The sequence below is a fragment of the Balaenoptera ricei genome, chromosome 8, assembly GCF_028023285.1.
Source record: "Balaenoptera ricei isolate mBalRic1 chromosome 8, mBalRic1.hap2, whole genome shotgun sequence".
Taxonomy (NCBI): Eukaryota; Metazoa; Chordata; class Mammalia; order Artiodactyla; family Balaenopteridae; genus Balaenoptera; species Balaenoptera ricei.
The window spans coordinates 87,799,112-87,812,927 of record NC_082646.1 but is presented as its reverse complement, the minus strand read 5'-3'; the positions used below and the strand labels follow the sequence as shown (position 1 = coordinate 87,812,927).

At 37.2% G+C, this 13,816-nt stretch overlaps 1 protein-coding gene and 1 long non-coding RNA gene across 6 annotated transcripts in view; one reads left to right on the top strand and one right to left on the bottom strand.

Annotated features, from left to right (window-relative positions):
- LOC132370742 (uncharacterized) overlaps positions 1-6,708 on the top strand; it is a 39,462-nt gene extending 32,754 nt beyond the window's left edge. The window contains exon 3 of the long non-coding RNA XR_009504697.1: positions 6,645-6,708. This is a non-coding gene — a long non-coding RNA (uncharacterized LOC132370742). The remainder of the gene's footprint in view (positions 1-6,644) is intronic.
- Positions 6,709-9,969: 3,261 nt separating this feature from the next.
- The window catches only part of QSER1 (glutamine and serine rich 1), an 85,035-nt gene continuing 81,188 nt past the window's right edge, over positions 9,970-13,816 (bottom strand). For all 5 annotated transcript variants that reach the window (XM_059931345.1, XM_059931341.1, XM_059931342.1 and 2 more), the window contains one exon: positions 9,970-13,583. In XM_059931345.1, coding sequence (XP_059787328.1) covers positions 13,443-13,583 — 141 coding nt within the window. In that variant the 3' untranslated portion in view covers positions 9,970-13,442. The remainder of the gene's footprint in view (positions 13,584-13,816) is intronic.

The following is a 13,816-nucleotide window of genomic DNA, read 5'->3' as shown; positions in this document are numbered from 1 at the left end:
AAATAAAAAAATAAAATAAAATAAAAACGAAAAATAAAGAAAGGAGAAAAAAAAAGAACTAGGAAACGTTGTTCTTATAAATAATGGATGAATGAAGGAATAAAAGGTATTTTATTCCCTTTTATGCAATGTCACTGAATTTTGAAAATACACTCTAAGTTACATGGCAAAACAAATCACATAGCTATCTATGAACAAAAACAGAGATACGGCCTCCAGCAGACCCTCAGAAAAGAAAACTGTAAGGGACATGGTTTAGTCATAAGCTTGTCATCCCAAAGAGAAGACGTAAGGTGCAAGAAAGAATGGAGGGCCATATGGTAAATATAGAAATAAACCTAAGCAAACACTATTTAAAACACTATTGCTTGTTGAGTATTAGAAAACAGGATAGAATTAAAATACGTGGGGGGTGGGACTTCCCTGGTGGCACAGTGGATAAGACTCCACACTCCCAATGCAGGGGGCATGGGTTTGATCCCTGGTCAGGGGACTAGATCCCACATGCATGCTGCAACTAAGAGTTTGCATACCACAACTAAGGAGCTCACGTGCCGCAACTAAGGAGCCCACGTGCTGCATCTAATTTCATTGTTTTACATGTAGCTGTCCAGTTTTCCCAGCAACATTTGTTGAAGAGACTGTCATTCCACCATTGTATAATCTTGCCTCTTCTGTCGTAGATTAATTGACCATAGGTGTGTGGGTTTATTTCTGGGCTTTCTATCCTGTTCCATTGATCTATATTTCTATTTTTGTGCCAGTATCATACTATTTTTATGACTATAGCTTTGTAGTATAATCTGAAGTCAGGGAGCCTGATTCTTCCAGCTCTGTTTTTCTTTCCCAAGATTGCTTTGGCTATTCGGGGTCTTTTGTGTCTCCATACAGATTTTAAGATTTTTTGTTCTAGTTCTGTAAAAAAATGCCATTGGTAATTTGATAGGGATTGAATTGAATCTGTAGATTGCCTTGGGTAGTAGAGTCATTTTGACAATATTGATAATTCCAATCCAAGAACATGGTATGTCTTTCCATCTGTTTGTGTCATCTTCAGTTTCTTTCATCAGTGCTCTTATAGTTTTCAGAGTATAGGTCATTTGTCTCTTTAGGTTTTCTCCTAGGTATTTTATTCTTTTTGATGTGATGGTAAGTGGGATTGTTTCTTATTTTTTAATTAATTTATTTCTTTGGCTCCGCTGGGTCTTAGTCGCAGCACACGGGATCTTCATTGCTGCGTGTGGGATCTTCGTTGTGGCATGCAGGATCTTTAGTTGCAGCATGCGAGACCTTTAGTTGTGGCATGCAGGACCTTTAGTTGTGGCATGCAGGCTCTTAGTTGTGGTATGCGGGATCTAGTTCCCTGACCAGGGGTCGAACCTGGGCCCCCCCTGCTTTGGGAACACAGAGTCCTAACCACTGGACCACCAGAGAAGTCCTGGGATTGTTTCTTGAATTTCTCTTTTTGATCTCTTGTTGTCAGTGTATAGAAATGCAACAGATTTCTGTGTATTCATTTTGTAACCTGAACTTTACCAGATTTACTGATGAGCTCTAGTAGTTTTCTGGTAGCGTCTTTAGGATTCTTTTTTTAAATTAATTAATTAATTTATTTTTGGCTGTGTTGGGTCTTCGTTTCTGTGTGAGGGCTTTCTCTAGTTGCAGCGAGCAGGGGCCACTCTTCATCGCAGTGCGCGGGCCTCTCGCTGTCACGGCCTCTCTTGTTGTGGAGCACAGGCTCCAGACGCGCAGGCTTAGTAGTTGTGGCTCACGGGCCCAGTTGCTCCGCGGCATGTGGGATCTTCCCAGACCAGGGCTCGAGCCTGTGTCCCCTGCATTGGCAGGCAGATTCTCAACCACTGCGCCACCAGGGAAGCCCCTTTAGGATTTTTTGTGTGTAGTATCAGGTCATCTGCAAATAGTGACAGTTTTACTTCTTCTTTTCCAATTTGGATTCCTTTAATTTCTTTTTCTTCTTCAATTGTTGTGGCTAGTACTTCCAAAACTATGTTGAATAAAAGTGGCGAGAGTGAACGTCCTTGTCTTGTTACTGATCTTAGAGGAAATGCTTTCAGCTTTTGACCATTGAGTATGATGTTAGCTGTGGGTTTGTCATATATAGCCTTTATTATATTTAGGTAGGTTCCCTCTATGCCCACTTTCTGGAGAGGTTTTAATCTTAAATCGATGTTGAATTTTGTCAGAAGCTTTTTCTGCATCTATTGAGATGATCATGTGGTTTTTATACTTCAATATGTTGATGTGGTGTATCACACTGATTGATTTGTGGATATTGAAAAATCCTTGCATCCCTGGGATAAATCCCACTTGATCATGGTGTATGATCCTTTTAATGTATTGCTGGATTTGGATTGCTAGTATTTTGTTGACAATTTTTGCATCAATGTTCATCAGTGTTATTGGCCTGTAATTTTTTTTTTGTGGTATCTTTGTCTGGTTTTGGTGTCAGGGTGATGGTAGTCTCATAGAATGAGTTTGGGAGTGTTCCTTCCTCTGCAATTTTTTTGGAACAGTTTCAGAAGGATAGGTGTTAGCTCTTCTCTAAATATTTGGTAGAATTCACCTGTGAAGCCACCAGGTCCTGGACTTTTGTTTGTTGGGATTTTTTTTAAAAAATCTGTTTTATTTAAAAAATTAAAAAAAAAATTTTTTATTATTATTTATTTATTTATTTATTTTTGGCTGTGTTGGGTCTTCGTTTCTGTGCAAGGGCTTTCTCTAGTTGCGGCGAGCGGGGACCACTCTTCATCGCGGTGCATGAGCCTCTCACTGTCACGGCCTCTCTTGTTGCGGAGCGCAGGGTCCAGATGCGCAGGCTCAGTAGTTGTGGCTCACGGGCCTAGTTGCTCCACGGCATGTGGGATCTTCCCAGACCAGGGCTCGAACCCGTGTCCCCTGCATCGGCAGGCAGATTCTCAACCACTGCGCCACCAGGGAAGCCCTGTTGGGATTTTTTAAATCACAGTTTCAGTTTCAGTGCTTGTGACTGGTCTGTTCATATTTTCTATTTCTTCCTGGTTCAGTCTTGAAAGGTTGTACTTTTCTAAGCATTTGTCCATTTCTTCCAGGTTGTCCATTTTATTGGCATATAGTTGCTTATAGTAGTCTCTTATGATCCTTTGTATTTCTGTGGTGTCAGTTGTAACTTCTCCTTTTTCATTTCTAATTTTATGGATTTGAGTCCTCTCCTTTTTTTTCTTGATGAGGCTGGCTAAAGGTTTATCAATTTTGTTTATCTTTTCAAAGAACCAGCTTTTAGTTTCATTGATCTTTGCTATTGTTTCCTTCATTTCTTTTTTATTTTTGGCTGCGTTGGGTCTTCTTTGCTGCACGTGGGCTTTCTCTAGTTGCAGTGAGCGGGGCTACTCTTTGTGTGGTGCACAGGCTTCTCATTGCGGTAGTTTCTCTTGCTGTGGAGCACGAGCTCTAGGCACACAGACTTCAGTAGTTTTAGTGCTCAGCCTCAGTAGTTGTGGCACATGGGCCCTGGAGTGCATGGGCTTCAGTAGTTGCAGCACGCAGGATTCAGTAGTTGTGGTGCACAGGCTTAGTTGCTCTGCAGCATGGGGGATCTTCCTGGGCCAGGGATTGAACCTGTGTCCCCTGCATTGGCAGGCGGATTCTTAACAACTGCACCACGAGGGAAGTCCCCTGTCTCTACCTTCTTGAGCATATATATTTAGAATAGCTGTTTTATTATCCTTGTTGACTAATTTTATCATCTGGATCTTTTCTGCTTCTGTTTCTATGGATTGATTTTTCTTCTCAAATGAGATGTATTTTCTTGTTCTTTGCATTCCTGGTAATTTTTGATTTGATGACAAAGTTGATTTTACATGGTTAGGTATTGGAAATTTTTTTGTATTTCTTTATATATTTTGGGGCTTTGTTCTGGGATGCAATTAAGTGACTTAAAAACAATTGAATTTTTTTCAGGATTGCTGTTAAGCTCTGTTAGATGGGTCCAGAACAGCCTTTATTCCAGGCCCAATTTTGTTGCACTAGTGAGACAAAAATCTCCTGAGGATTCTACTAATGCCCAGTGTTAGGAAGTCTTTTCAATCTGCCTAATGGGAGCATGAACACTGCTAGTTCCTGTGTGAGTCAGGAGATTGTTCTATCTGACTCTTTCTGGTGGTCCTTTACTTGACCTTGGTAGTTTCCTGCCACATGTAAGCTGGTCAGTCAGTACTTAGTTGGAGTCTTGAGGGGAACCCTCTGCAGATCTGCAGAACTCAATTTTTGTGCAGCTTTCTCCTCTCTGGTACTCTGCGCTTCACATTCTAGGTGTCTAGGCCTCCCCAAAATCTGAAGTTTGTCTCAATTTAGCGAGACCTACAGGCTCTGGGTTCACTGTTCCTGTACTGTGTCCTAGAAACTTTCCAGATAGTGAGCTGCGACAATTGGAGGGCTCAAGTCATTTGTTTCCCTTCTCTCAGATTACTATCCTGTGCTGCCTATTGTTTAAATGTTTGAAAACCATTTTCATAATTTTGTCCTCCTTTATAAAGCAGAGTTACATCTGGTCCCTGTTACTCCATCATGGCTGAAAGTGGAGGTTGCCAGTAAAGTTTTGGCCTTTATCCTAAGAGCAATAGACGGCATTGAAGGGTTTCCAGTGGTGTTTAAAATCACTGACTGCTCTGTAGAGAATGGATGGAAGGAAAGCAAGATGGGAAGCGGGGGAAACAGCAATTCACAGATTACTATAGGCCATTACTACAGTTGATGGTGGTTTGGACCAGTAAAATGACAGTGGAAGAAGAGAACTGGGGAAAGGTGAGGTTTAGTTAGGAACTGACAGGATGTTATTGCCTGTGTGAATTTCAAAGAATATGTCTCAGTGATGAAAGTCTTTGATCTCTATGATGAGGGAGTCTCATTGTGAACCTCTGAAAATCTTATAGCAGATGAGAGCAGTGTATATAAACTGTGTTCTTGCTTCCTGGTAGACCAGAGATAATTTCAAGAAAATCAGTGATGATTTTCACCTTTTCTGTGCCTTAGTTGATACGTTAGTGGTTGTTATGGACTGAATGTTATTTGTCCCTCCAAATTCATATGTTGAAGCCCTAACCTTCAATGTGGTAGGATTTGGAGATGGAGCCTTTGAGAGGTAATTAGAGTTAAGTGAGGTCATGAAGTGAGGGGCACTCATGGTGGGATCAATGCCTGTATAAAAGACACCACAAAGCCTGCTCTCACTGCCATTTGAGGACACAGCGAGAAGGCAGCCGTTTGTAAGCCAGGAAGAGAGCCCTCACTAGCAACTGACTTTGCTGGACCTTGCTAGCCTCCAGAACTGGGAAAAAATGTTTCCCTGGTTTAAGCCACATAGTCTATGGTATTTTGTGATAGCAGCCCGAGAAGACTAATGCAGTGGTGTTCAGACTCCAGTCAGTGACGACTTCTCATCGTTCTCATTTGGATGGCCACGTGTTTGTTAATGAGCAGTACGGGTATACCTTAAAAAGGCAAATTTTTGCTTTGCAATGCTGCGTGAATGGTGCTTTAATACATAATCTTTTTGATAGTGAATTGTTTGCAAACTCCTGTGGTAATGTTAATGTATTTGCATTAGTATTGGCTGTGAAAAACCTTAACTTCCTGACTTCTACTTTAGTCAAATAACATTATCTTATAATAAACTCAATGAAGGACTGGCATTGGAAAGACCTTCTGCTGATTTGCCCATTAACAGTTTTTAAGTCATTGATAAAGAGTCTATGTAAACAAGGATAATTTAAAAAAATTCATTCTGAAGCCAGGTTCTGTTAGGCTTGTTACTAGCGTTTTGAATTTCTCTGCTTCACTGCTTAAAGACAGCTGCTCTCTGATGATAGCCCATTCACTTCCATAGACTAAATGGAAGTTAAACATAAGAATTAAGAGAATGGACTCTGGTCTGTTGAGAAGTAAGCACAGAGTGAGAACTCAGTGACATGCAAAGGATGCGTTCTGTAAGAGATGTTTTCTTCTAAAAATAGAAAGAGAAAGCAGGGAATGGGCCACTGACAATATTATATTTTGAACTACTTAGAGGTCAACCTGAAAACACTTTAAACTGATTCCAAAGAAACCCCCATTTATCCATTCACCCATCTACTCAACACATACCTATTAAGTGCCTATTGTGTAAAAGTCTCCATGCTATTGGAGATATCAAGATGAAGACTATGTGGATACTGACCTTAAGTACTTCACAACTGACCGGTGACATCAGACATGATTCTACTTAATCTTATGCTAGTGTCACAGATGAACTAAGTGCTGCTAGGGTGTGTGCGTGTATAAGATACCTACTTAATGACTGTGATATAGTCTTGCAAGTTAGTAAAATACGGTAAATAATGGAGTAAGGCCATTTGTACCATTCTGCTGTCCCTCTCTTTTGGTGCTGCCAAACTGAACCACCTTGCATTTCTCCCAACATTCCAGCCTCTCTATCCAGAATCAGAGAAGATTAACAGCTTTAGAAGACTTTCTTACCTTACTTTCGGGATGAGAAAACATCCAGATTAGGCTTCACATGACATGCCTGAGTATAGAGCTAGTTTAGTGACAGAACTGAAACAAAACCATTCTCCTGAATACAAACTAAGTATTATGCCTTCTTCATCCAGCCCTGTTTAGAAGTCCTCGCAAACTCTGAGGCTCCACTTGATCATTACTGCTTCCGTGAAGCCTTCCCTGACCCTCCCCAAGAAATGAACCCTCATCCCGAGTATTCTGCTCACAGTGAGTACATCTAACAGAAACATTCATTTATTTTTACCAGGACTTTGTTCCCTAGTTATTCTGTCTAGAGGGTCTCAAGCCCAAAAGACAGAGGAATGTGAAGTCCTCATCCCTGGGCTCTCTCTGCATGAGGGCAAAATGGAGAAAATCATGGCCGCTACATTTCACTTCTTCATAAAATACCAGCAACTTTCCTATTATACAAACTCTTGGTATTGTCATTTTCTTCTGATGTCGCACTTACTATTGCTCATTAAGATCATGAACACCTTTACTGCAAAATTCATTGTATACTTTTCTGTTTTTACCTTTTTAATGTTCCCTGTAAATTTCCTTTCATATACCCATTTATTCATCAAATATTTAATGAGAACAGATACTGCACTAGATGCTGGGAATACAGTGGTGAGGAAAACACACATGGTCCTATCATCAGACGACAGGACCAAGCAGCCACAACAGTGTGGTAAATCCTACATGAGAGGAATCACAGGGCATATGATCTGGTCCAGAGGGTTAGAACCTAGTCTGATTACTTTTTTCTAAAGAAGACATACAGATGGCCAAAAGGCCCATGAAAAGACGCTCAACATCACTTGTTATTAGAGAAATGCAAATAAAACTACAATGGAGGTATCACCTCACACCGGTCAGAATGGCCATCATCAAAAAATCGGCAAACAATAAATGCTGGAGAGGGTGTGGAGAAAAGGGAACCCTCCTACACTGTTGGTCGGAATGTAAATTGGTACAGCCACTATGGAGAACAGTATGGAGGTTCCTTAAAAAACTAAAAATAGAGCTACCTTATGATCCAGCAATCCCACTCCTGGGCAGGTATCCGGAGAAAACCATAATTCAAAAAGATACATGCACCCCAATGTTCACAATAGCCAGGACATGAAAGCAACCTAAATGTCCATCAACAGATGAATGGATAAAGAAGATGTGGTACATATATACAATAGAACACTACTCGGCCATAAAAAATAATGAAATAATGCCATTTGCATTAACATGGATGCAACTAGAGATTATCACACTAAGTGAAATAAGTCAGAAAGACAAAGACAAATACCATATGATATCACTTATATGTGGAATCTAGAGTACGACACAAATGAACCTATCTACAAAGCAGAAACAGACTCACAGACATAGAGAACAGACTTGTGGTTGCCAAGGGGGAGGGAAGTGGGGGAGGGGTAGACTGGGAGTTTGGGGTTAGTAGATACAAACTATTACATGCTGAATGGATGGACAAGGTCCTACTGTATAGCACAGGGAACTATATTCAATGTCCTGGGATAAACCATAATGGAAAAGAATATAAAAAAGAATGTGTATGTATCTATAACTGAGGCACTGTACTGTACAGCATAAATTAACACAACATTGTAAATCAATTATACTTCAAAAAAAACCACAAAACCTAGTCTGATTAAACAGAAGTGATGTTAAAGTGAAATCTGAAGATTAAGAGATGAAGAATAGTTCAGCAGAGGGAATCTGAAGGCAAGAAAAAACATACACGTTCCTTAAGCCTGGGCCACAATGGGGAAAGAAGAACCATTCCTTAGAGGGCTTTGTAAACTGTGACAGAGTCTGGGCTAAAGGCAATGAAAAGCCATGGAAAGGTTGTGAAGAGGGGAAGGACAGGAGAAAGATAATTTTGGCTGCAATTTAAGAAAAACATTGCTACCATGTCCATTATTTTTAACTCTATGTCTTAAATGATTTTCATTGTTGCCTTATTCTAAATACTGTAAGGAGCTAAATTAAAAGAAAATCTGTTATTTGATTTGAGAGAAAACAATAAACTATATACATCATATAGGTAAATTACATAAAACATAAGCTATTCTTATAAAGCAATTTCTTGACTCCTGATTAACATCACAAAATAGATAAGGCTAATAGGTAATTGTATCTTCCTTTTATTTGAAACCAGTCAGTTCTAAATTATTCATGCTAACTGAAGAACAGATACATACGTAACCTAAAATGATCAATGATCCAGATAATTTCTGTTTCACTTAGGAATGTGCTTTTCAATTTTCATTTGAACATGGGTGTCTCTGAAATTTAGGACTTTACTTAAAGCCATACCACAGAAATGGGCCAATCCATACAGGCTTAAATCTTGTGACCCGTCCCATACTGGGAACTAACAGTATGTTCTAGGCTGATGTCAAGACTTAGTAGAGAGTGATTTATATCTTTTTAAAATACATTTTTCGTATTCTTTGACTTTTTTTTGTACAAGAATGAGTAGCTTTATTATTTTTCTGGTAATAAAAACATTTCCACATGGAAAGCAAAGAGTAGAAGTATCCTCTTTCCCACCTTCCTTGAGAAGGTCACGTTAAATAATTGAGTTTAGAGAGCTTCTCTGAGATACAAAGTATATTTTTTAAAAAAATGCTAATAAAAAGAACCATATAGTAACAAGGCATTAACAAAGCAGTGTAGTATAAGTACTATTATTTAGGTTTGCCATATGTATAATTTGAATAATGACTATTTTCTAAAATATATGAATGATGACCATTTTCTAAAATGAACAGCAATTTCAGCAGCCAGTGGAGAATAAAACAGAGATGTTACAGAATTTTAAAATTTTTTGATAGAGGTCATTGATTAAAGATTTATTTTTGTATTGTGTAAAAAAAATCAAGGAATGAAAAGTAAGTGCTTTTATAATCAAAACTAAAACCTAGCAAATATGCTGACAATATTTTTACTTGAAATACTTAACATTTTTACATATTACATGAGAGTAAAGGCAGAATCTTATTCTGAAAATTAAAGGATCAGTCAAGACAAAATCCTTTTTACTTATTCAACAGTTTATATAGATAAAAAGTATCTGGATATCAGCAATTACTTCTAGCTATGCATTATTTTCAAATAAAAATTAGAAATTATAGAACTTATACTTCTTTATAGGAGGAAAAGGGCTAAAAGAGTTGTATCTTAACACAGAAACTCCTAAATACTTTCTGATATTGTCAGCTGAAGCTGAATAATTCATCAAATATTGACTTAAACATTTGAAAAAATGATGGGTGGGCCCTTTACCATTTGTACCTAATAACTTTACTTAGGACTCTATAATGTACGTTGAATCTGTAACATGATGATACATGGATAATACCTCAGTTTTCACTTCTTAAAAATAAAAAAACCAAACCCCAAAACATTCTGATCTTGTTGTTTAAAAAATTGTTTTCATTTTAATGATCTGAGTTAGTAACAAACAAATATACAAAATTGTCTTTCACATTTCCATACATTGTATTATGGACCACTTAAAAACTCTGGACTACAAATGCAGGTTTCTTTGTATCCTTAACTTCAATTATTGTCACTTATAAATAACAGTGATTTGCGAAAACATGCATTTGTGAACACAGGTGCCAAAAGTCGTACGTGTAAGTTAATGTACAACCAGTAGTGTACATTGTTCATTTGTGCAGTTATGTGTCAAGTGTAATTGACACAGAAGCAGTTATCCTGGGATATTTCACTCTTTGAAAAGCATTTCTGAGAAACAGATGGAACTACAGTTTAAAACAAAATTGTATTCTATAGATACAATAAAATTCACAACGTGTACATCTGAAGCAACTTCTGGGACCCAAAGCTGATTCAATAACCCTGCTGCCATATTAGCTTTATGGGTATATCTCCAAAATCACAGGTTGGAAAATAGCTGCTTTAACAAAAATAAATATGTATATTAAAAGGAAAGTGAGACTTTGAAAACAGTAATGATGTGAGTCATCTATAATTTTCACTGTTTTAGAAATTAAAAGAAATTTAGAAATTTAAAGGTAATCTGAATATTTTCTAGGCCATTTTAAATTTAGATTCTTCCATCTCATCAATGTTTTCTATCTGATAGTATAATAGAAAAATGGGCAGTTTCTATTGTTTACTATAATTCATAAATCATTATAAATTTATGACTTCATTAGAAGATCAATTAAGTAGAAACTGGGTCATCATGAAATGGGAATAAGGAGGCCCCTTTTCTCTAACCACTAATCTGAACTAGAAGTAAATACCAATACAAAGTGATTTTTTTAAGGAGTAAATCGTTTCTAGGTTTCTGTAGGTAGGAAAATCCAATCTCTCTTAAACAGGTTTTCCTGGGTTGTGGCAACATGTGCTTTATCTCTTGAACTCTATCTACAACCTAAGGTTATTCCTATATTATATATTTCAAACTCCCTGGCAAGGAATGTGAATGCTAACCATCTAGGTATTTATTCAACTTCATACAAAGAAAGGACTCGTGTATGGATGTCATACTAATAGTCCCACTTCACTAAGGCCTGAGTTTGATGTCTTTGCCTATGCTATATGGATCAAATGACAGAAGATGGTGCAAAGCAACTGGCTCTCCTCCAGGCAGTATCACACACTTGGCCTCTGATTTGACTAATATGAATACAACTGCAAACAGTTGGAAGGGCAACTGCAGTTGAAAAGGAAATGGGTTATTTTCTACAGGAAACAAGGAAAGGTCTCTGTTTTCCATGGGTCTTATCATGAAGGAAATGTGGCTAGTGATTTCAAACGTCTACTTCAAGAGTTACCTAAGTGCAGGATGGCTTTTAAAAGTGTTTAAACCATCAATGAATCAGGGAAGTAAGCTGGGGGAAATAACGTAAAGGTGTATACTTACAACACTACGTTAGGAGATGTAGTTATCTACTTCTGCACTTTGGAAATGAAAGAAACCAATTCTGTCCAGAGTCAATATCAGAAAGAAATATGGCTGCTTCCTACTCTTCTCCACTTAGCAAAATTAATTTTATGATGCTCTCACTGCTGATATTCTCTCATTTGAGTTAGGCAAAATGAATCTAATAGGTTATTTTGTTTTCAAAATAAGCTGCCTAAACAGGTTTTCAAGCGACTCTCAGAAATGGAACATTTAATCCTTGAGAAATTTCCATGATTACCTTGTCTAATGGCAGGTACAAGGATTGTTGGATTAAGGATTATTGCTTTCAATAAGATAACCATCAGAAATAAATATGTAAGCTTAACTCAAATACTCATTTTTCACCCAATGCTACAATGTTTATTCTCAAATCAAGTCACATGTTACTTTTAATTCTTTGCCAGTTTACCAAGGTTTTAAGTGTAAGAAGTTGGCCTGTTAACTCAAAATCAAGACAATAGCAATATCCACATAAGCACGTCTTATTTGGGCATTGAGCAGTAACACTGCTTTCTCGATAGGACTTACTTAAGGCACTAAATGGTGGTAAAATAAACAAAAGTATGATGATTAACAACTTCTTTAGAATCCTAAAAAAGGAGATCATTTAGAAGGACACTAGTAAATCTTTTTCTCAAACAAATAAGGCATCCTGTTGGCAAACACAAATAAAACACAAGGTCATGTTGAACCTAATACATTCATGGTCTCAGCTAAACTACTTGAAGAAACACTAGCTATCAAACTAAAGAGAGCTACAATAGCATGTATTGGAAAGGCACCAAAAGGAGGGCTCTACCACTTCCAGTTCTAAGAGTTGGGTAAGCTGTGTTTAACACTGCATGTAGTCTAATTATAAAGTTTATTCTTCAAAATGTATAATGTGGTTAATTTTTACTTTAACAAATCAGTTAACCAAGTGCTAGTTTACTAAGAAATTTATTTTCATGAATTAGAAAATTCCTGCAGTGTCTAACACAACCCCATTTATAAAGCTAAACTAATTCTAGTACTGAATGCATATTCTGGATAACACTGAAGCAAATCTGTATCAACAAAAATGGTTACCTCAAGATAGAATTCACAATAGAAATTCAATATATAACTAAATAAGATTTACTGAAAATAATGAAAAGTGTAGTACAGATACATCAAACGTAATTATAACCACAACACTTTCCTTGTGAAAAATACAACTATTAGTGAAATAAAATGTACAATTGAAAATTTTTCCAAAGGAAAAACAGTATAAAGGAAAATACTTTTCTTTGAGATAGGGAAAATAGTATGTCATTGTTTTTTCATCACCATATAATTTGACACAAAAAGCAGTCATAGAATTGCACCAATTCCACATCCAGTTTCCTGAATATGTTAAGAGTAAAAGGAGTTCATAAACCAGAATGCAGTTTCTGAATTTTACATTTTAAACTGATGATGTTCTCATACAGAATGTCACATCACACCAGATAGGTTTACATAATGTACAATACTTTCCGTTTTGTGGTCAGACATGAATATTAACATACGTTTTCTGCCATCTCTCTTTCATTCTGGTGTTTAGTCAGAGTCAGGAAAAAATAATCATGTTACTTAAGTGTTATCTCTCTAGCAATAAAGAAAAATTATATTTAGTGCATGCTTCATCATTTGTCAAAAAACATTTCTGAAAATAAAACTCAGTTACCCAATGGTTTACAAAGTAGAAAAATCATTCATTAGGATAAAAACGTGGTGGGATTTTAGGTCCATTTCCAAAGGACTGACTTCCTTGGCAGCACCACTGTCCTTTAGCAGAGGCCAGGATGCAAGTTCATGATCAAAGCAGGCGTGCTTGCAGGAGACCACTGCTTGACATTCAATTATCTGAGGCCCCTAGACCCCCTTTGACCACCCGCCTCTGCCGTCTTATTAGTGCTAGAAAATAGATGGAATTTTTGTGAAAATGTTAGGAGCATTTCTGCTGTACATGATTTAGAAGTTCTCCAAATTTTTCAAATAGGTCTTCCACCCATTTTACATTTTTCATACAAAGTTGGACAATTTCTTCCTGTCCTAAATCTTCATTTTTTTTCTGCACAGAAGAAATCTAAAATAAAAAGAAATACCAAATTGGTTTATACTTATCACTTTATAAGCTCTTCATGAGGGCTTACTGTTTCTATATCCTGAATGAAAAGAGGATTTATAAATTCACCTACAAGTACAGATTTTTAAAAAAAATTCCATCCATGGAGAATGACTATTTCATATAAATTTGGGTGGTCTAATCCTATCATTTTTGACTACATGGGGGCAGGGAGGAAGGCTAGGAAAAGTGGT